Here is a 21,353-nt window from a genome sequence, read left to right on the forward strand (position 1 = left end):
TAAATAAATAAGAAAAAAAAACCCATTGCCTGTTGTTGAAGGTGAGCATCTTGAAAAAGATAGGACCCACCCGGGTTTGAACCGGGGACCGTTCGGACTGCAGCCGAATGCTCTACCACTGAGCTATGAATCCGACGCTTAGGAACACCATGATGCTTAATAAAATACATAGTGTTTTTTTGGTTTTTTTTTACCAACGTGGGGAAAAGGTATGTCGGTGTCAGGAAAAAATCCCCATTCCCAGTCGGGTGGTGAGGGGCAGGGTCTCTTGCCCATTTCCCCTCTAACGCGCCATTAGGCGTAGAAGCCGCGGCTGCCAGAGGCTGGGCTATTGCGTTGGTTTTTTTTGGTGGTTGGGTGTTTGGTGGGTCGCGGTTGGCGGCCGGGTCGCGGCTGGTGTCCCGGTCGAGAAGGCGGTGCGTGTGTGTCTGTGTGCGTTGGGTTGTTGTTGTGTTTTTCTGCGATGTGCGGGGTTGGCCTCCGGGTAAAATATTGGTTTGGTATGGGTGTGGTGCGAGTCCGCGTTTGTTTCTTTTGCCTGTGTTTTGGAGGCGGTGCCTTTTATTTGTTTTCCCAGCTTTCTAGTTTAGGTGGTGATGGTGCCCTTGTGGTATTTTTTAACCGCAGGTTTTGGGTTCGTGACCTTTGCATCCTTGTTCCGACCGAGGTTGTTTCGGTTTCTTGTGATCTCCTCTGGCGTGGGGTGCGCTGTTGGTTATGGACTGACGTTTCTGGGGAATTTGAATACCCACTCGTTTAAAGCAGTTAGTGAACCCATTCGATTGCGAGAACCTCCTGCGAACTTCAACATCATTTCCCAGCGAATATTCGAGCACCTAACGGAAAGTTACAACGAGTTGGGCCAGTTGGATATGGGTGAGGAGCATGTTACCGTGAAGCCTAATGTTTTCGCTCAGATGGGTGTTGTTGACATCGACGACGTTCGGAAGCTGTGGTCTTCGGTAATCATGCCCCAGCTCCGTCTCTGCATGGGTGGTAATGCTCTTTTAAATCGCATGGAGATGTCAACGATAGCAATCGAGAATGACACTGTCTTTTGTGATATCGGAAGTGGCGTAGGAAATGTATGTCTTCAGGTGTTGGCGGAGACTCATTGTAAAAAGGTGGTGGGTGTTGAAGTAATTCCTTCTCGCCAACGTAATGCCACTATAGCTTTTGAAAGAGCCAAAAAGTACTACCCAGAGTATTTCGATGCCAAGAACGCTATTTTTCTTCAAGGTGATCTTGTTAACTACAGTTCGCGCTTGATAGAAGAAAAGGTAAATGTGATTTTTACACATTCATGGATGTTTGATGATGAGTTAATGCGAAGGCTAACGGAAGTGGTCGCTTCGGTACCAACAGTGTTTTGTGTGGTAACATCGCGTAAGCTAAATGATAAGCTTTTGGCTGATCATCCTCTGAAGCTAGTTTCTCGGGTTCACTTACGCACCGACTGGAATGATGAGGCTCCCTTTTATGTTTACAGAAAACAGCTGTAACGTTTATGTTTAGAGAGGAAGAGCAAAGAGAGAGGGGATAGGTGTAAACGGGGGTGGGGGAGGGTGCGGATGGGTTCATTAGTCGAGACAACTGTGATACCTGGATAGGCGAGCAAATACGAATTTCCCAAACCCTGTTTTCAAGAAAAATGTGATTCCAGGAGAATTGGTTGTTAACCTAGTCTAACAAAAAAAACCAACAAAAAGGAACATAAAAGTGAAAAATGATCCATGAAGTTCTCATCTTCTCTTTTCTGAAGGATTGATACCATATTAATGCTCTCCGAATGGTTCCTTTTAAATGGGCCAGTGCGGGTGAGGAACCTGAGGTCTGAAGAGCCTGATTTTTTGTGTTAATCCGTTTTTTTTCATTTTAGCCCGTGTATTACTACCTTATATTTGATGTGCGTGGCGGCCACTTCTTAAGACCATGTGTGTGCACCGTGCCAAACGAACAGAAGACCGAACTAAACGTTACTTGGTATGTACTTAGTTTTATTTGAAGGATATTTGACACCCTTTTGTTGTTGGTGGTTTTGCAGTTGGTATTGCGGTCAATTTGGCTGTCCGCTTGTGTAAAAGAAAATACAGGAAAAACAGAAAAACGCTGCGTATTACTTGCCTGTTTTTTTTTTCTATACGACTGATTGGTCGTCTTTAGCCTTTTTCGTGGCGCGTGCTTTATATGATCTTTGTTACCAATTTGTTTTTTTTCTTTGCTTTTCACTTTTCACTTTTTCTTTTGTTCTTTTGTTCTTTTTTTTGTCGTTTGAAAATGAAATAGGAAAATGCAGCGAAGTCGCTATGGAATAGGTGGTGACCAATTGGGTCAGATAATGATGAATGATAACGAAACTACAGAAACATTTGGGACACAGAATGATAGTAGCCAACGTGATTCGGAGCAGCTCTCGTACGAGGAGGATGACGTCGTAATGGCGAGTCCATCGGTCGGTATTGTTAAAGATGTCATGAAGCGCTTACTGAGAGTGCAAAAACAGATTAAGACACTAAAACAGAACATTGAATCAGCTGAAAGAGGAAATGCTTCCGGGTCCCAGTTACTGGTGGGAGGCACTGGAGAAAATATAGAAGTTACGATGTCACTTTTGCAGCGGTATGATGAGGTTCACCTCTTTCTCTGGGGGCGCTTGACAAAATTGCTTTATGAAGAACACCAGCGATGCGCTGATGTCTACACTGACACATTGAATATGCATGATCGTGTGCCATTCGAGTCTCTCACACATGCAATTCACCATAACACAGCCTTCTGTGATTATATGGGAGAAATTGTGGATGCCACTATAGTCCATGAGGCACCCTCTACTCTAAGCGAGGTCGAATCCCTAGAGAGAGCTTTTATCAATCACACTAAAAGTATGGAAGAAACTCAGATTCTAGCTACTTATTCTGCGTTGCTAGTTGTGGAAGGTTCACGAGAAAGTTTTTTGGATCCTTTGTCGACGTATGACCTTTGTAGAGTTGTCGTGGAGGAAAAGAGTCGACGAAAGCGTCTCTTGGCACTTTCGCTAACTTTTAGTATGCTCGATCAGGACGACCAGGCTGTTGGTGAGGCTATTAGTCAGCAGTTGCCTCAGTTATTATTGCAGCGAGTAAGACATCTTATTCATCGAATTTTTGGTCATCCTGAGAAACACGGTGCGACATATTCTCGAGAAAAAAGAGGATCACCTTTTAGGCACTATTCCGCCGTCATTCACAGTGGTGGAAATTCTCCCACAAGTTCGCGGAAAGCGTCACCAGAGACCACCGGTAACAATAGGATTATGCTGGCAAGCGGGATGCCGCTTCTACCATCATCTGTAGTTCAAGGCCAAAACGCTAGCCCATGTCTACAACACATGGCTCAGGAGCATATTCCTATACACACTCAAACAGAAGGAGTTTCTGACATTAACAATGAAGGTGAGAAATCTGAGCGTCGGCGGACCAAAACAATATTGAACACTGAGGAATTTGAGATGGGGGGGAGACCATTCAAAATGAGGAAGGTGGAGCTAAATGAAGTAGAAGTAAACCGTCAAAAAATTGGTGAGAGTTGGGAGCCGCAGAAAGGCGAGAAGGTTGGTCGCGGGCCGGCGTGGGATTATGGAAGTCAAGGTGGAACATGCGATATGGGTGAAATCGTGGAGATAACGGCAGGACAGGAAGTTCTGGTACGCTGGCTGCAAAATGTAGATTCACCTACAGAAAACGAAACGAAGAATCGTGTGTTTCGCTACAAGTACAAAAAGCCCCATGAAGAAGTTGTTCTGTGGCAACGATATTTGTACATACAAACAATGAAACCGGATGATATCAACTTCAAACTGGAAGAGTTTATGCTAAACTGCGCTGTCGTTGGAGCTCTTTGCAATCAACGCGAAGCTGTTTTACCAGCCCTGCAGTTTCAGACGATAGAATCTATGATCCATGTGCTGGATAGTGTTGACTTGACAAGTGCTGCGGATGCGGCTGCAAAAGCGGAGGAATATGCAGAGGAACACGGAAGGGCATTGCTCGGACTCGAGGAAGAGGATGGCGCTGTGGATGAAGATGCACTAGAGAATTATTTGCGCTGGGATGCCAATCTTTATTTAGCGAAGGAACACTATCGGCAGGTGAGAGAAATCGTTGCAAGGATTGGTTGGGTACTAAATGCCTTGTTATCCCATAAAAAATTGGCCTTTATTTTCCTGGAATTGGATGGTCTACAACAAGTCATGACGTTGATCAACGGGCGTTTGGAGGTTTCAACGACTTATGGTTGCTGTATAGTGATGTTTCAACTAGCGAGGAGTGCTGTGTTTGAAAGACTCCTTCGGAACCATGGCAAATATTTTGAACCTGTATTGAACTTTATTTTGCATCAGTGGAAAAACGCATCGAACCATGAAGTACAGGTTAGTGCTGGTGGCTTCCTTTTCCACGCACTGAGTTTTCCTTGTGTGGTTTCATTCTTTGACGCCCATCAGGGGCCACAGACAACTGTGAGTACAATAGAACGTCTTTTAAATACTTCAGACGAGAGGTTTGACGTTGTGTACCCCGGATTAACTCTGGCGGCATTGAAGTGTCTTTACATCTATCTTATTTCTCATTTGATGCTATCTACGCGAGTCGTTTTTAGAAAACATCGGTTTTTGTCAGCGCTTGTAACAAATTCGTCCCCGGAGGTATCGTTACCTCGAGATCCGGCAAAGGTTGAATCAGTTTTGAACTTTCTCTCAGCTGCTTCAACAAGTATTCCCGATATCTCGATTGAAACTGTTCAAAGCTTGCTGACTCGTGACAGGCTTATCGCTTTTCGGAATTTAGTTGACAGCAACTTTCACCAACTTTTGTTTCGATGCGCACAATTCTACTTTGCTCAGAGTCGATGGGAGCTGCTTGCCGCTTCGTTAAATGTCTTGTGTGTTCTGGCAGTTGTTCCATTTATTCGTCCCTTAATAGCTGATGCGCGGTACCCTGAGTCTGGTATTGTGCACTTGATTATGATGGTAAGTGAGTTGGCTGCAGCGTTTCATAATGGAAATACATCCAGGGAGTCACATTTGATCCCGTGTGTGGCTACCGCATTGCAGATTTTGCTGCATCTAACAGTACTTCCCACAGATAAAAATGATGAAGCAGCTGTTGCAACCTTTAATCAGGTGTGTGGTGTAGTCAGAGCAAGTGATGGCGTCCGAACCTTGTTGGAGATTTTACGAATTAGAAAAGATGCAACAATGTCGGCCAAACTTCAAGTTTTCCCAGTAGTTGCACGAGCTTTGCAACTGATGGTGACTCTCCGACGTTATGCTGACACACGTCTTCTTTTTGATGCTCTCGGGGTGAGCGCAGTGGTTCGAGAATTGCGGTCACAGTACACTGATGTTCAGAAGGAATATATTTCTATGATGGGTTCACGTTACGCCACAAGCGAAGGGCATGCAACAGGTTGTTTTATGGAGAATGTCAAGTGCTTCCTGATTGACGAAACCAATCAGGCGCCACTAACTGTTTCGATGGATCCCGTAGAGTTGGAGCAACGACAAGCCATCATTGCTCGTTCACACATCAACTACTCACGAGAATCTTTGTTGGAATTGATATCTCGGCACTTAGAAACTGAAGGGCTTCAAAATGCGGCCTCGGTTTTGCGTCGTGATGCGCATCTTTCCCTGAATCCTTCGCTCTTGCCGCAATCTATTAATGCAGGGACAGATGTGACGGCGTTGTCAACAATAGGTGCACCCACTCTCGATGGCATCATTCGCTCTTACTTAAGACAGCAACATGAGAAGTGTACCAACCCTATTGCCACCCTTCCTCAGTTCGACCTGGGAAAGAGTCATGTGTATCACCCACTTGATATGCCTGTCGATCACACAAGAAATGCTTTTAACAGAAGGCTGGCCCAAAAGCTGGGTATCGATTATTCTCTGCGTATGAGAACAAGCGAGAATCACCTCATTTATCGATATCCGGGCCATTTGTTTGACATCACAGGGGGTGGTGATGATCTGCAGGGAGACTGCGTTGCCTTCTGTGATAATGGAGATACACTGATTGTGGGAACTTCAGAGGGAGCGATAGCCCTTTTTGATACGTTTCCAGACGACACCTCTGGGGATAAATTGTTGGAGCAGCACCTTCTCTTTGACAATGAAGGAGTCGCTAGAGTTTCTGTCTCAGATGACGGGACGTTGTTTGCTGCAGTTAGCGCTGATGACACAGTGGCTGTTATGAGGCGCGAGGCGCTTCCCGTTGTGATATACCGTGTTGAAGGTAGCCGTGCTGCACGGTTTTCTAACTCCAACACTTACCTCTTGACAACCTGTGGTGAGCAGCACACATGCCGCCTGTATGACATTGCTGCAGAGCGTGAAGTGCATCATTTTAGCGATCCGTCGTGGTTAGGTGAAAATATGGACAACGTTGCCACGTTCGACTCCTCATCGCAGCTCATTCTCAGTGATGCCGTTCTATGGGACATTCGCTGCAGCGACAAGCCCATATACCGTTTTGACCGTTTCACAGAGTCGTTCTGTAACGCTTTTCATCCTTCCAACCTTCTTGTTATGATTGACGAGAAGGTGTGGGACTTGCGGACGTTTACGATGCTGCGAACTGTACCTTCCTTTAAGAATACCAGCAGCTTTCACACCAACGCCTATGGCCGAGTGATTTACAGTTTTCGAGAAGTTTCCAGTTTAACAAACTCTACCTCTCCCGTCCTTTCGGCTGTGGAGAGCTGCACTTTTGAAACAATCTTCTCAACTGAGGTGCGCCCGCCCTTCAGGGCGTTTGCGGTTGATCCGTCAGATCGCTACTGTGCCGCGATTCTCGAGCAGGATGCCGAGGCAGTTGTGCGAGTGTTCTCCACCTCCTCAGGGCCGCTGCCGGGGCAGCAAACATTTCCGCTGCCCCAAGGCAGCCGTGATGCCGAGAACGAGGACGACCTTGGCGAAAACGAGGACGAGGGTGAGTTGGACCATGACAGCTTCTGGTCCTCCGGTGATGATGATGACGATGACACGGACGATGATGAGACGGATGATGATGATGATGAGACGGATGATGATGATGAGACGGATGATGATGATGATGATGAGGCGGAGAGCGATAATGATGATGATGATGAGACCGGCACCGCTCTGGACAACGCCACATCAGCGGTGCCGTCCGATAACGACAATGAAGACGAAGAAGCGAGTGAGACATGGGAGGAGACGGAGGGAAGCATCGGTGGATCGATGAGTTCTACTTAAGTTGTGTTAAAAAGAGAAGGAGAGACAAGATGAAAAGCAGCAGATATTGCCTTGTTCCCCTTTTTTTCTTCGGTTCTTCCTTTGGGGATGCGATTCCCGCCGAGACGGCGGGTGGAAAAGCCAATGCGGGGGTGGCGGTGCAGCTGTGAAGTTTTGTGCGTTTTTTTTTCTTTCCTTTTTTTCGCATCTGGTGCTTCCTAGTGTGGCGCGCAGTGCTGTGTTCTAGCCCATGTTGTAGCGGCGCCAAAACAAAAAAAAAACGGGAATACCAAAAGGAAGACAAAACAAGTCTCTGAAGAGAATGATTCGCCGTCATTTCTTGAGGCGTATGTGCTGCCCCCCACGTGTGAGTTCTTGAGTCGTCCGTCTTGCTGTTTTGTTTCGCTTTTCTTCGTTCAGAGAGGCATCCATGCAGGGCTGAGAGGCGTATTATCATTATGTCTGACTTCACGCGAGAGGACGAGATTACTCTCGACATGCTGCGCACGAAGGGAGAGCTGGGCTATTTACAAACTGACGAGGCAAAAACACTCCAACAGTTGGAGCAGAGGTACGAGGTTTTTATCAAGGAAGGGTTACGGAATTTGGCAAGGATGGCACCGCGGAGATCCATTCGGCATATATGGCTTCAATCTGCTCTGATATCGTGGCCAATGTTGTGCCTGCTTCTCAGCTTGTTTTTCGTTGCACTGTACTTGCTTCATTCTCCGCAAGGAAGTGGAGGACCTCAGGCCCTTCTCCCCTGGCATCTGCGGTTGGTTGCGGTGCTGCTTGCTGCGGCCACACTGGTGGGCTTCACGCGGATGCGTGAACGCCCCTTTCTGAGCAGAGCAGTTCTAGTTGCCTGTATGGTGTCGCTAATGACATTGAGTGTGTTGATGCTCCTCTTGCTCTACCGCAGCCATCACACGGATGATGCACAGTGGGATGTCCGCTTGTGCGCAATAGTAGGAGGATTGGACGGTGTGATTGTGCTGGAGTCGGCGTTGCTCTTGTTTGCTCGCTTCTGAAGAAACTGAGAGCTAGAACCAAAAAGAAGCAAAGAAGAAGATACAGGCAGAAAAAATAGAAAGGCTCAGGTGAGTCGCGTGGTTACGAGGGTGCCCTAGTGGATGCCCCTTCTTTGCAGAGTGTCACTTGGAGATTTCTCTTTATTTTGTTCGTTCCTTGTTGCTTGCGGTGGGGGATGTTTGTCTTGGACACACAGCGGATAGGTGTGCAAGGATTATCCTAAAGGTCACATTCATTCTTCTTCGTTTTAGAGATGGACATCGCCTTTGTCGCTGGCATGCCACCGGTAACGAGAGTGTTGATGCTGCTTTCAGCGGCCTCGGTTGTGCTGGTGTCCTTTGGGCTCATCCACCCGGTGCAAATGATCTTTAGTCCCACTCTCGTCTTTCAGGAGAAACAATATTGGCGATTGCTGTCGACTTTTCTGTTTTTCGGCCACCTTGACCTCCGCAGTGTTATTGAGTTAAACTGGCTACACATGGTGAGCTGTAGTATTGAAATGCAGTACTTCCAACAACGCTGGTTGGACTACTGCTTCACCCTCCTTACGGGAATGGTGCTTCTGCTCCTCCTTCAAAGTTTCCGTGTGATTGAGACGCTGTACCTTAGCTTCTTATTCTCCAAGTCGCTCGTGTATCTCTTTGGTCGCCTGCTGCCCAACCAGGAGCTGAGCATCTTTGGCCTGGTGACAGTGCAGGTTCGGATGCTGCCACTTCTCCTTCTCGTTGTAGGCATCGCCTTTGAGGGTCCTAGTGGCATTTGGCTGGATCTGGTGGCGAATCTCGTTGGGCACGTCTTGTGGTACCTCCTCGAGATATTTCCACGAATCACAAAGGTGCACCCGCTGCGGTTGCAGCATCACTTTATGCAGTGAGAAACAATCTGTACACGATGCTAATGGCGTGCGCCATTATTCCTACTTGTGCTACCATTCCATGTGTACCCCACGCACGACCTCGCTCGTTGATACACTCGTGCATCTGCGAAGCCGTTGCTGCTCGAAGAAAGAAAACGCTTCTGCTCAACTGCACAATACAATGCCCATTTCTCTATTCAAATTTTGCTTTACTTTTGAAGACAATAATAAGCAAGGAAAAAAAAAAGGGTGTTGTGGACAACAGAAGAAAAAGTAGAGAGAGTTTGTGTGTGTGTGTTTGTGTGTAGAAAAAAAGGAGACTATGAGTCCCTTATCGGTGATGTGTGAGAGACAAACGACATCCTTTACGAAAGCGTTCAAAAAGCGGTACGTCACTTTTGACCGGGAGTCTCGCAAGCTGTCGTACGCCGAAGACGACTCCAAGCCACCTAAGGGTGTCATCATCGTCACGAAGGTGGTGCGCTGCTGCCAAGTGATGAAGGTGAAGGCGGCGGAGCTCCTTACACTGATGATTGACGGCAACCACGAGGACGGCAGGGCGGACCAGTGGACACTGCGCATGCCAACGTTACAGCTGTTCGAGGAATGGAATGAGACACTCTGGACGGCGTGTGCTGGTGCTGGGCTCATGGAGCCGTACAACTACGGCCTGCCACCCGTGGATCCGCGCTCGAACCTACCCTTTGCACAGGTACCGCTGCAACACCTTTTCAAGTTCTCCGGGTTAGAGAAAATGGTGATTCACTTCTTTGGGGCCATCACACTCCTGTCATCGACTGTGGCAAAGGACACCCAATCGCCACATCACGTTCTGGTGGTGGGGGACAGGGCAATTTATGTCTTCAACCTTAATGCTACCGTGATATACTGCAGTCTTATCAGTCATATACGCAAGCTTCACCACGGGCCAGAAGCGACTTTTTTTGCCCTGCAGCTAAGACCCCCGGCGCCGGATATTGTGGTAAAGGATTTTTCGGGGGCCGTGCAAGTCGCATCGGTTGTGGGTAGGCTGTACCAGGTGGCAACTGGCAAGAAACTCAATATCATGCCTATTAACGTCCCCACGGCTGAGGTGCTGGTGGAGTCGCAGCAACTGCGTCTGAGCGCGGGTGAAGGGTATAAACTTCAAATGGTTCCACCAAGCACTAAGTTGCGTCTTCGTCAGGCAATCGATGCGAAAAGGGATGAAACAGACGCGGATGCTTATGGAAACAGTGACGAGAAGCCACAAACAGGTAACGGGGCTACAGCTGATTCTTCCACCTACCCTGACTCCGCAGATCCGCTTACAAAGCTTCTACACGGCATTGGACTGTCACAGTATGCCCCGACGCTTCTGAGCCAGCACGTTGACTTGGACGTCCTAAAGTGCATGGATGCTTCCGACCTCAACACTTTTGGTGTCATGGATAAATCACACTGCCAGAAAATTCTTGAGGCTGCGCTGAGATCGGAAATGGATTTTCTGGGGGTCGGAAATGGCAATGGTAACGCATCAGCCACCCCTCCCACAGGCGTCGCTAACCCTGCTGCTGGTGGAATCGCGCTGAGCGACGACGACGACGATGATGACCTTGTCCTTCCTGCCACACGTCAGAAGTCAGTATCACTAGATGATGATTCGGACGTCGAACTCCCTGCCAAAAAGGCCCCTGCAGCCAATGCTGCAAAGCCAGCCATCACTATTGTTGATGACGATGACCTTTGAATCTGTTATTCAAGGCAGTACGTCGCGTCATCTTTCCCGCTATCGAGTCTTTATCGTTTATTCATTTTTTTGTTGTTTATATAGGATAAGCTTTCTGCCATAGAGTGTTGCGTGACAATATCGGGTATATGCTATATTATCAAGACCGTCGTTTTGACTTTTTCTTGGGCCAGGTTAGCTTCGTTCGCATGTACCCGTTGCTCGTCTGTGGGTGTGCTGCCTCCGATGTCTCACCTATTTCTTTTTTTTTTTGTTTGGGGTTTCTATCACAAAAAAAATATCAACGACAAAGGAATGTCCCGTGCATTTCTAGAGCGATGCCCGAGGAGACACCTTGTGGTGCACATGGACATCAACAAGACGATTATTCAGGTTGATTCCGCTGGTGGACGAAGCATGGAGGATGTCCTCAACAGCAACATCGCAGCAAATGTATGGGGTCGCCATGACGGCGATAAGTGGGTGGCCATGATGGGGCCTCATCAGGCAGGGGACCGCACCGGCTTGGTGACGTATGATGAGTATGTCGATAGCGTGCACACTGAACCAATGGGCATGCAGGAACTTCCTAAAGCTGAAAGGGATCGTGTGTGGCGCGACATATCGGCGAGTAGGAGGGCTGTGCTGCGCACGTTCACACATGCAGGGCAGCCGGGCGAAGACTACAAGCACCACATCGATGAACAAAGAAAGGTGCTGGCAGCCGCACCCAATCACTCGATCATTCCTTCTTTCTTTCGCTTTGTCAATACCCTCTCGGAGCTGAATTGGTCTTTTACTTTGATATTTCGAACATTCGGTAACGACCTGTCGAATGTATTGCGGGAGTGGCGGCAATTTGTCTTTGGGGAACATACATGCAAGCCCCAGGGCGCTGTTCTCAAGCGCATGAAGGAGGCGTATGTACCCGAGGCCACAGGATGCATTTTCCGCGAGAAGGAGCAGCTGTTCTTTTGCATTGGCCCGGAAAAGGCCGCTGTAGTGCATCATCCCGAGGGAGTTGAAACACTGCCTTCTGCTGAAGTTGTGTCGCAGTTGTCAGTGATGCCTTCTTGCAAAGAAGTTTACCAAACGAATTTTGCGTTGCTGCACGATCAACTGTTGGAGTACACCGCTGCATCCAACAACGTTGGTGGGCTCGTCGATTACTATCCCTTTTGGGCTCAAGGAGCCGAGCGCCGGACAGGCGGAAAGGTATTTCCGGTGGTTGTCGCGCCTCCCTCAACGTGTGAGAAGCCTCTCTACTATATATTTTTCGATGACAACATTTTCATTGGGGATGAAAAATCAATTGTCGATTTAAGGGATGTTGCAACTGGTGATAGCATTACAGATGCCGCGACGGAGAGAAAGTATTGCGTCGGTGTGAATCCATACAAGGCCATTGTAGAAGAGGACTACTTTGTGGATTGTCTGGCACGGAGGATTGCACTGCAGTTGGGAAAGGGTGAGTTGTGCGTTCATTAATTTGCACTCAAAGCTAGCTGTGTTGCCGCTCCTGCTGCTAATGCTGGGGTGTTCTTTACACACGAGCGCGCTTTCTGTTTTTTTTTTTTAAAAACAGTTCTTTCTTCTTCTGCCTTGCTTCACCGCTTAACTATAGGACTGGTGTGTGTATGTGGGCCCACTTCTGCACCTGTCGACAATGACGGAGTACAAGAAGCTCTGCGCGTTGGTGGCGCAACTCCGGGAGGAGAGCACAAGAATGGCACAAGCTTGTGAAGGTGGTGAGGAGAATGACGCTCTCGCGCTGCATTTGTTGTCGGAGTCGATTCAAACGTTAATATCAAATGCTCGCCCCCGTCTGCTAAAAATACTGCGTAAGGCACAGGAGACAAATCCCGATCGCCAGATCTACAACGAGACGATGTGCGGGGCGATCAAGGGGTTGTTTGAAGACTTCTGCGAGGGCGTTAGTGCACTCTTTGGGCAACCGATGCGAGATGCGTTAATCTCTGAAGATAATATAAATTATGAAGAGTGCCCGTCGCTCTCGTGGGCGGCGAATATGTATGACCAGTATATGCTGAACCTAGCGCGCACCGAGGCGTGGAAAAAACGCCTTGCTACTAGCATCGCGGATCTGGTGCTGTTTGAAGAGGAGACCCGTGCTGTGTATTCGGCTGAGGAAAAGCAAGCGCGTGGCACGCTGCTACAAGCAAAGAAAGCTGAGAAGGCGGACGCCATTCGGCTGCTGGAAGAGAGGGAGACTGCGAAATGGGAAGTGGAACTGCGGCGTCGCGGGGATGAGCACAAGCGGTTGCTCGGGGCGGCCAATCTGAGCGGTGGCCAAAGTGCAGAAAAGGCACTCCTGGATGTCCCTGTATCATTTCGGAAGTTATTCGCAGCAAATATGCTGCAGCTCGCGCGGGCCCTTCGCACGTCGCCGGAGGACCCGAATATTCGTCACATTCGGTGCAACAACGTGCGGGTAATGACAGAGTACGGGCACATCAGCTTGTGCAGCGAGTGCTTGACTTGCAAGGCCTTCCAATCTTGTGCAGAGGTGCTGTGGTACATGATGGGGTACCGAGTTGAGTATTCGTCGTCACCTGCGCTTTCCCTCCGCGCAGTGATTGAGAGGAGCCAACCAATCACATTGCCATGTGGCAACAATGCATCGGAGCACGCAATAACGCTTATCGGCTTTGAGGATTACTCGGAGCGCTTGTTTTCTCTCCACGAGCCCGACCCCACGCAGGAACCCAATGAGTGGATGACGTGGTACACAACGGTGGAGGCGTTGGCTCACTGCCTCGAGATGTACACGGGGTAAGCTGTGGCGGTTGCTATCAAAGGGTTGGGTGGTAGCGCCTGTATCTGTACCTGTTTCTTTTCCCTTTGGCTGTTGTTCTGTTCCGACTATTGTAGACTACTTATTGTCCCATTATTTTCCTTTTCTCATTTTTTTACATCGACATCCTCGTCATGGTCAGGTGAAGCTAAGGGAGATATCGAGGCCCAAAGGGATGTATGCCACGCGCAGGAAGCAAGGGGCACCTGCGCGGGCGCCTTTTCGCCTGTCGAATCCACGTCGGCTCCAAACACAGCGAGGCATATCTCCGGCAGGTGGGACCCTGCGGCTGAAGCTGCCGAGTGAGAGCACAATGCTCCCATCGGTGCGCTACGCGGCCCATCTGACGAAGTACGAGAAAAGCGAGATTCAGGGCTACACTGATGTATGTTATGTGGGCCAGAACTGCCAATCGAAGATCCCCGCTCCAGTGGAGGGCGGTTTTAACAGCGGGTACGATGACGAGCGGGGAGACTATGTAATAAAGCTGCACGATCACATAGCCTACCGCTACGAGGTTCTGTCCCCACTGGGAAGCGGCTCCTTTGGCCAAGTAGTCAAGGCTGCCGATCACCTCAAAGGCACTACCGTCGCACTGAAAATAATTCGAAACAAAAAACGCTTCACGGCGCAAGCAAAGGTCGAAGTGCAGATTTTGATGCATCTTCGAAAAGGGGATCCTGTTGGACAGTATGGCATAGTTCAGGCGCTTGATAGTTTTTCATTCCGATCTCATATGTGCATAACCTATGAGCTATTATCCCTTAACTTGTATGAGCACATGAAACAGCGCAACTTTCATCCTTTGTCGGTGAATGTAGTTCGAAAAATTGGGGCCGGGGTGTTGGTTTCACTCTCATACATGTGGCGTGAAAACGTCATTCACTGTGACTTGAAACCGGAGAACATTCTCTTAAAGGCACCCGATAGAGCAGCTGTGAAGGTAATTGATTTGGGATCGGCGTGCTTCGAAAACGCTCGAATCTACACATACATTCAATCGCGTTTTTATCGCGCACCGGAAGTAATTTTAGGCTGCCCATATACCAAGCGGATCGATTTGTGGAGCTATGGATGTGTTCTGTGTGAGCTTGCCACTGGATTCCCGATATTTCCTGGAGAAAGCGAGCAGGAACAGTTGGCCTGCATCATGGAATATCTAGGACCGCCACCGCGTGAGATGCTACTTCAATCTCCACGCAGGCATGAGTTCTTCGACGCCAACGCAAATTACGCCCCAAAGTTAGTTCCGAACAGCAAGCGACGAATACGATACCCCGGCACAAAGTCCCTTGCCGCGTTTCTCGGACTCCCCGATACAGACGGGTTTGTTAGCTTCATCAGACAGTTCCTCTGCTGGGTGCCCGATGAGCGCGTGCCCCCGCGCAAGGCGATGCGACACGAGTGGATCGCCAGCGCCTTCGAGGATCCGCCGTCGCAGCCGCCGCCGCCGTTATCAGCAGGCGTCACCAGGCTGGCTGTGCTTGCGGCAACAATGAATGATTATGGTGCAACAGCATCACCGTGTGGTGTGCCACATTTGCCAAAAATTGGTCCTCGTTGAAGGGGATGCCAGGCGCGAGTGGCGTGCCTTGAGCTTGTGTTCCTTTTTTGTCGTTTTCTCCTTTCCTCGGGGGCTGTGCGAATAGACGCTTGCCCATGTGCTCTACAAAACGAGGGGGTTACCAAGAAGAAAGTGTAGGGAAAGAAAGAGCGAGGGGATGAGAGAAAGAAAGAGGTAGGGAGAGAGGTAAAGAAAAAAAAAATTAAAATAAAATAGAGAAGTGGTGCAGAGGTGGTGCCCCCGCATTTCTGCGGGGGTAGTAACTAATACAATGCAATGTATATAAAGGGTTCCACCCATGCCTACCGAATGTGCAGTCTTTTCTCCTCACTTTTGGTGTGTTTTGTGTTGTTTGTTTGTTTGTTTGTTTGTTTTGTGTGGTGCCGCACTTCTCTCGTGGCGGCGTGTGGGGTCTGAAGCTGTTTTCCACCCCTCATTCTTCTTACACGTTGGAGGAGCGGAGACGACTCCAGCATTTTTGTCAGAGTCATCAAATTTATATATATATATATATTATCTCTCTAGTTTTTTTTTTTGTTTTCCTCTTTCTTGTGTTATTTTCTTCGATTTTCTTTCCCTCAGTTTCTTCCCCTCACCTTCTGCCACCTGCACATTGGATGACTTCGTGGGGCTGGCAATCGTCTGGAACCACAACCGCAACTGCTCGTACACCCACAAGATTGCTTGCGGCTCTCCCTTCACGATGCTTTGTATGCCTTTGCCTTTCCCACGCATCCCATCCTTCTAGACAGGAAAGTAGCAGCTTTTTTTTTGTGTTTGTGACTTGAAGCGTGGAGAAGAGCTGCCCCCTTCCGCTGCTGCTTGAAGTGATTTCTTCTGTTTTGTCTTCTTCACGTATTTTATTTCTCCCCCATTTCATTTTTTTGTGTTCTTGTGTGTTTTGCCGTCGCGCCCGTCTCGTTCTGCTGGCTGTGGCACGCCCAAAAGTATAGCGCCCTGATAGAAGCCTCGGTGTAGAGAAGACCCGCACGCTGCAATGACTTCCACTGCGGGACTCCTCACGACGGTGAGTGCGACAGTGACGCCCTTTCGCGTGCTGTATATATCACTGGTGATGATAGTGCTGAACGGCATCTATCAGGTGTTGCGTACACGCCACGAGAGCAAATCACCACGACGGCTTGTGCGACGAGGTGGCGGTGCCCATCGGCGGCCGAGCATCATCTTCGATCGCACCATGCTCCGCCGCATCGTAGAGCTGCTGCGCATCTGTTTCCCCTCTATGCTCTCTTTGGAATCGGGCATGGTATTGCTCTTGTCGATCCTCATGGCTCTGCGTTCTATGCTTTCGCTGAGACTCGCCCGACTAATGGGGGAGAGCAGCGAGGCGCTTGTTCGCAAGCAACTCAAGCGGTTTGTTTTTAGTGTCGTCGATGTTGCGGTTTATGCCATCCCCACGACAGTCACTGCTGTTGGCATTGCTTACACAACCTCCACCATGGAGCGGCGCTTCCGCGAGCGACTGCAGGATGTCCTTCATGGGGAGTACTTTCGGGGACACCGAGTGTACGACTTGGCTATGACGCGGGCCCTTGACAACCCGGCTCACCGTGTGACAAACGACGTGCAGCGTTTCTGCAGCGAGCTTACAGGACTCCTCCCCGCCGTTGTGAAGCCACTCGTGGATATCGTTATCTTCTCCACTGCATTGGCGCGTTTCGGCGGCTACGGTGCCCCGCTGTCAATGATGTCCTACTACGCCCTTGTCGGCGTGATCTTCAGTTCGGTGATGCCGAACTTTGCAAGCTTGGTAGCGCGCAGCAGGGAGAAAGAAGGCAACCTACGCATGATGCACACACAACTAATCCAGCACGCAGAGGAGGTCGCATTCTACCGTGGTGCGGATGTGGAATGTGAGAACGCCGACCGATTTCTGAGATCTTTTGTCCGATTGGAGCGCCACATCAAGCGTGTAAAGTGGTGGACGTCCTTTGTCAACTCGTTTTTCGTCAAGTACGGTGCTACCTGTGTAGGCTACGCGATCTGCGCGTTTGTGGTTCATCGGGAGAAGGACCACCTCGACGCTGCTGCGCTGACGCAGCTTCACGTGCACAGTACCCAGCTTTATATTCCCCTATCGATGGCTGTGGGAAAGCTCCTCTCCCTCCAGCTGAAGATTGGCGGGCTGTGCGGTAGCGCTCACCGTGTGGGCGAGCTGCGCGACGCCCTGCGTATCCTGGAGCGGGACCGGCAGAGCACAACCGGAAATGTCACGGAGGTGGTGGACAGCAATCAAATTGTGTTTAAGGATGCAGCAATCGTAACCCCCGCCGATCAGGTCGCCATTCAAAGCTATACTGAAGCTTTTCAAACTGGGCAGCCCGTCCTGATTATGGGATGCAACGGCTCGGGCAAGACAGCTCTTTTCCGCACGCTTTGTGGCCTGTGGCCGTTGCGCAACGGCAGGTTGGAGCGGCCCCCGCTGCCGCAGCTGTTGTTCCTCACCCAGCGGGTATACCTCCCGCCAGGGACGCTCCGAACACAGCTTATCTATCCCGCGGTAGAGGAGGAGGAGCGGGCCCGCGGCCTCTCTGATGCAACTCTCTTGCAGTTTGCTTCGGACATGGGCTTGGGCGGTGTTGTGGAGCGTGAAGGCGGGCTTGACGCTGAGAAGGACTGGAATGAGTCTCTTTCTGGTGGTGAGCGGCAACGAGTCGGCCTCGTTCGTGCGATGTACCACCGGCCTATGTTTGCTTTCCTCGACGAGTGCACCAGCGCCATTTCACAGGATGTGGAGCCGGCACTGTATGAAGTGCTTCAGCGCTGTGGTTTGACATTGATCACTGTTTCACATCGTGAGGCGCTGAAGGCTCTTCACCAGAAGGTCGTGATTCTAGATGGAGTGGGCGGGTACAGTGTGCGCGCGGTAGAAAAGAGACAATAACTCCAAGGTAATAATAATCATACAGTGCCCTTTGACGACGTACACCGGTGTGTGAAAAAAAAGAAGTTGGGTGAGGATGGAGGCAGCAAAGCTTGGGGGTGGCCAACGTGGTATGTGTCCGCGCCCAGTCCCCCGTTTTTTTGTTTTGCTATTTTTTTGCCTCTGGCGTGGCCTTGACTACTGATAGAATGCGTTGCTTCTTCTTTCTTCCTCGTCTCTGGTAAACGTGCTGTGTAGCAATGTGCGGCTCTTCTTACTGTTGAACCTCACCCTTTCTGTGCTCTCATTTCGGGATTCTTTTTGAACCTGAAACGAAAAAAAAAAGGAAACAAGAAACTGCCTCTATCGTTGTGGATTCGGCAGCGGTTGGCCTTGCATAGCTGAGGGGCTTCCAATGCACTGAGGCCGTGCGTCATGCGCTGATGTCCGTTGTCAAAGTCAATTGCATTCGCCACGGCTCCCCAGGGGGTGGCGAGCGAGAACGTGGCTGTGTGGCGAACAGTATCAATAGATGAGGATGAAGGCCGACGGCGGAAAATGCTCCACTGCTTACTTAGCGGAATCTCCTCCCCCGCTCTAGTTGTTTCTGTCGGCGCTCACAGCACTGCACACCGTTTTTTTTTTTTGAACAATCTTTCTCCGCGTTGCCCCCTCCTCCTCCTCCTCCTTTCTTTCTTGCTTTCTCTCACCGCCTCCGCACGCACTTACAATCGGCAAAAAAAAAGGTCCAAGGTAGTACCGTTTTTTTCTTCGTGTTACCTTCTCGTTCCATACGGCACCGGAGCGTGAAAGGAAGGTGCCCAGGTTCAACCTCAAACTTTTCACCAGAGACTCTTCCACACGCACGCACACACACACACACGGGAGGAAACCCACATTAACAGAAGCAATAATAGGTAGAGTGTCATTGAGTAAAGGTGTGAAGAAAAGTGCTAACCATGTCCACCATCTACAACTTCAAGGCAATGACCGTCGTCCCGACGTACAAGGACTTCATTGACATTGTCCTGTCCAAGACGCAGCGCAAGACGCCCACTGTGGTGCATAAAGGGTACCACATTTCCCGCATCCGTCAGTTCTACATGAGGAAGGTGAAGTTCACTCAAAAGACGATCAATGAGAAGCTCACCCACGTCTTGACAGAGTTCCCTCGCATGGACGACATTCACCCATTCTACGGCGACCTCATGCATGTGCTTTACGACCGCGACCATTACAAGGTGGCTCTCGGCCAGGTGGGCGCGGTGCGGCACATGGTTGACAACATTGGACGCGACTACGTGCGTTTGTTGAAGTATGGTGACTCGCTCTATCGATGCAAGCAGCTGAAACGCGCCGCATTGGGCCGTATGGCGACCGCGTGCAAGAAACTCACAAGTGCAATGGTGTATTTGGAAAAGGTCAGACAGCACATGTCACGCCTTCCGTCCATTGATCCGAATGCGCGAACGCTGCTCATCACCGGCTTCCCCAATGTGGGTAAATCGAGCTTTATGAATAAGGTCACTCGCGCGGATGTGGAGGTGCAGCCGTACGCCTTCACGACGAAGTCTCTCTTTGTTGGCCACACTGATTACAAGTATGCCAGCTGGCAGGTGATTGATACCCCCGGTATTCTTGATCACTCTCTTGAAGAGCGCAACGTTATTGAAATGCAGGCAATCACGGCGCTGGCACATCTCCGCGCGTGCATATTATTCTTCATGGATGTTAGTACCCAATGTGGGTATTCCGTCGCGCAGCAGGTTTCGCTCTTTAAGTCAATCGGACCGCTCTTCACCGGGAAGCCGGTGGTTGTCGTCTTCAACAAGAGTGACATCTGCACCATCGACGACATCTCGGCGGAGGAGCATGCTCTTATCATGGAGGCGATTGAAGAGGCGGGTGCAAAGTGGATTACCACCAGCACGCTGACAGACCTTGGCGTTGGGGACCTCAAGACACTTTCCTGCGACACGCTGCTCGCTCATCGCTCCGAGCAGAAGGAGGGCAGTGGGCGCTTCCAGGCGATCCAAAACCGTCTCTACTGTGCCGTGCCACAAAAGCGCGACAACCTGGAGCGACCCGCCCACGTTCCCACATCAGTGCTGTACGAAGAGGAGGAGCGCACCACCAGTGGGCCGGCGCGCGTTCGCCGCAAGACCGAGCGCGACTACGAGTGGGAGAATGGTGGCCCTGGCCAGTATCAACCAAACGAGCGCAAAACGTGGGACCTGGAGAACCCAGAGTGGGTCGACGACATCATTCCAGACATCATGGACGGCCACAACATCTACGACAACATCGACCCGGATATTCACGAGCGATTGTTGGAATTGGAGGCGGAAGAGGATGCGCGGCTGCAGGAGATGGAGATCGAGGCCTCCAAGAAGCGTCCCCAATATGATTTGAGCGACACGACTCTGGATGCTGTTCGCTTCATCAAGGACAAAGTAAAGGTGCTCAAGATGGAGAGGGCGATGAAGAATCCCGCTATCCGCCGTACCAGAAAGCAGGCGGACGCGATTGAGAAGTTTAACAGCCGAACGGGTAGCCAAGACGCTCGCTCTGCGACACCCGGTGCCTCTTCATCTTCCGGTGCCGCCAACAGCAGCACCACCACTGCCGGTAAGAAACGTGGCCGCTCGATATCTGTCGCACAGGAGGCGGTGATGCGCGACCGGTCAGGCTCGACGCATGTTTCCACGAAGTCAACACGTAGTATTAGCTCGCGTTCTGCGAGCCGTGAGCGCTCCCTGAGCGTGAGCCGCGGGGAGGGCTTCCGCGATGTCAATGAAAAGCTCCGCGCAGTGAAACTGAGCAAGGTGAAGGCGCGCCCGCGCAACCGCCAGGCTAGGAAGGGCGAGGGCGACCACCACACACCAAACCTCCGCCCCAAGCATCTCTTTACGGGTAAAATAAAAACAAACGGTAAGCGCGACAGGCGGTAAGGAGTGAGAGGACTTTACGAAACAGTGCGGATGAGGCGAAAGGGCACCGCTGGTGATGCACACGCGCACAGACAACTAAATGAAATGAAGTTGTGCATTCTGGTCACTCTCTCACTCCTCTCATTCACCTTGAATGACCATGAGCTCAATCTCTCTCTCTCGTCGTCGCCGTCGTTGTCTGAGAGAGCAAAGGGAAAGATGGAAAGAGTGAAACAGGGAGAGGGAAAGTGATGCATAGGGGCTGTAGTTAAGTGTGCAGCGTGCCGAGCCAAAATGGGTATGGAGTGCAGGGCAGCTAGCACCTTT

General features: G+C 50.2%; 10 protein-coding genes and 1 non-coding gene across 11 annotated transcripts; 10 read left to right on the forward strand and 1 right to left on the reverse strand.

The window, feature by feature from the left end:
• Positions 1 to 61: 61 nt before the first annotated feature.
• Positions 62 to 133, reverse strand: DQ04_tRNA061 (the record flags this gene model as incomplete). Its single annotated transcript has 1 exon — positions 62 to 133. It is a non-coding gene; the product is annotated as a tRNA-Cys (tRNA).
• Positions 134 to 596: 463 nt separating this feature from the next.
• On the forward strand, positions 597 to 1,502 carry DQ04_02421000 (Tcc1i14-2.2; the record flags this gene model as incomplete). Its single annotated transcript, XM_009311860.1, has 1 exon — positions 597 to 1,502. One exon carries the CDS (start codon positions 597 to 599, stop codon positions 1,500 to 1,502), a length of 906 nt encoding a protein of 301 aa, XP_009310135.1.
• A 788-nt stretch (positions 1,503 to 2,290) lies between these two features.
• On the forward strand, positions 2,291 to 7,258 carry DQ04_02421010 (HIV-1 Vpr-binding protein; the record flags this gene model as incomplete). Its single annotated transcript, XM_009311861.1, has 1 exon — positions 2,291 to 7,258. The coding sequence occupies one exon, from the start codon at positions 2,291 to 2,293 to the stop codon at positions 7,256 to 7,258; it is 4,968 nt and encodes a 1,655-aa protein (XP_009310136.1).
• Positions 7,259 to 7,695: 437 nt separating this feature from the next.
• On the forward strand, positions 7,696 to 8,268 carry DQ04_02421020 (Tcc1i14-2.5; the record flags this gene model as incomplete). The annotated part of the gene is made up of 1 exon (XM_009311862.1): positions 7,696 to 8,268. One exon carries the CDS (start codon positions 7,696 to 7,698, stop codon positions 8,266 to 8,268), a length of 573 nt encoding a protein of 190 aa, XP_009310137.1.
• A 254-nt stretch (positions 8,269 to 8,522) lies between these two features.
• On the forward strand, positions 8,523 to 9,143 carry DQ04_02421030 (putative DER1-like protein; the record flags this gene model as incomplete). Its single annotated transcript, XM_009311863.1, has 1 exon — positions 8,523 to 9,143. One exon carries the CDS (start codon positions 8,523 to 8,525, stop codon positions 9,141 to 9,143), a length of 621 nt encoding a protein of 206 aa, XP_009310138.1.
• A 304-nt stretch (positions 9,144 to 9,447) lies between these two features.
• DQ04_02421040 (Tcc1i14-2.7) lies at positions 9,448 to 10,854 on the forward strand (the record flags this gene model as incomplete). Its single annotated transcript, XM_009311864.1, has 1 exon — positions 9,448 to 10,854. The coding sequence occupies one exon, from the start codon at positions 9,448 to 9,450 to the stop codon at positions 10,852 to 10,854; it is 1,407 nt and encodes a 468-aa protein (XP_009310139.1).
• Positions 10,855 to 11,148: 294 nt separating this feature from the next.
• DQ04_02421050 (putative ubiquitin ligase) lies at positions 11,149 to 12,321 on the forward strand (the record flags this gene model as incomplete). The annotated part of the gene is made up of 1 exon (XM_009311865.1): positions 11,149 to 12,321. The coding sequence occupies one exon, from the start codon at positions 11,149 to 11,151 to the stop codon at positions 12,319 to 12,321; it is 1,173 nt and encodes a 390-aa protein (XP_009310140.1).
• A 178-nt stretch (positions 12,322 to 12,499) lies between these two features.
• Positions 12,500 to 13,630, forward strand: DQ04_02421060 (putative membrane associated protein; the record flags this gene model as incomplete). Its single annotated transcript, XM_009311866.1, has 1 exon — positions 12,500 to 13,630. The coding sequence occupies one exon, from the start codon at positions 12,500 to 12,502 to the stop codon at positions 13,628 to 13,630; it is 1,131 nt and encodes a 376-aa protein (XP_009310141.1).
• A 193-nt stretch (positions 13,631 to 13,823) lies between these two features.
• DQ04_02421070 (serine/threonine protein kinase) lies at positions 13,824 to 15,212 on the forward strand (the record flags this gene model as incomplete). The annotated part of the gene is made up of 1 exon (XM_009311867.1): positions 13,824 to 15,212. The coding sequence occupies one exon, from the start codon at positions 13,824 to 13,826 to the stop codon at positions 15,210 to 15,212; it is 1,389 nt and encodes a 462-aa protein (XP_009310142.1).
• A 997-nt stretch (positions 15,213 to 16,209) lies between these two features.
• Positions 16,210 to 18,117, forward strand: DQ04_02421080 (ABC transporter; the record flags this gene model as incomplete). The annotated part of the gene is made up of 1 exon (XM_009311868.1): positions 16,210 to 18,117. The coding sequence occupies one exon, from the start codon at positions 16,210 to 16,212 to the stop codon at positions 18,115 to 18,117; it is 1,908 nt and encodes a 635-aa protein (XP_009310143.1).
• A 938-nt stretch (positions 18,118 to 19,055) lies between these two features.
• On the forward strand, positions 19,056 to 21,047 carry DQ04_02421090 (Nucleolar GTP-binding protein 1; the record flags this gene model as incomplete). The annotated part of the gene is made up of 1 exon (XM_009311869.1): positions 19,056 to 21,047. One exon carries the CDS (start codon positions 19,056 to 19,058, stop codon positions 21,045 to 21,047), a length of 1,992 nt encoding a protein of 663 aa, XP_009310144.1.
• Positions 21,048 to 21,353: the final 306 nt, after the last annotated feature.

This window comes from Trypanosoma grayi (assembly GCF_000691245.1).
Source record: "Trypanosoma grayi strain ANR4 Tgr_242_V1, whole genome shotgun sequence".
Classification (NCBI taxonomy): domain Eukaryota; phylum Euglenozoa; class Kinetoplastea; order Trypanosomatida; family Trypanosomatidae; genus Trypanosoma; species Trypanosoma grayi.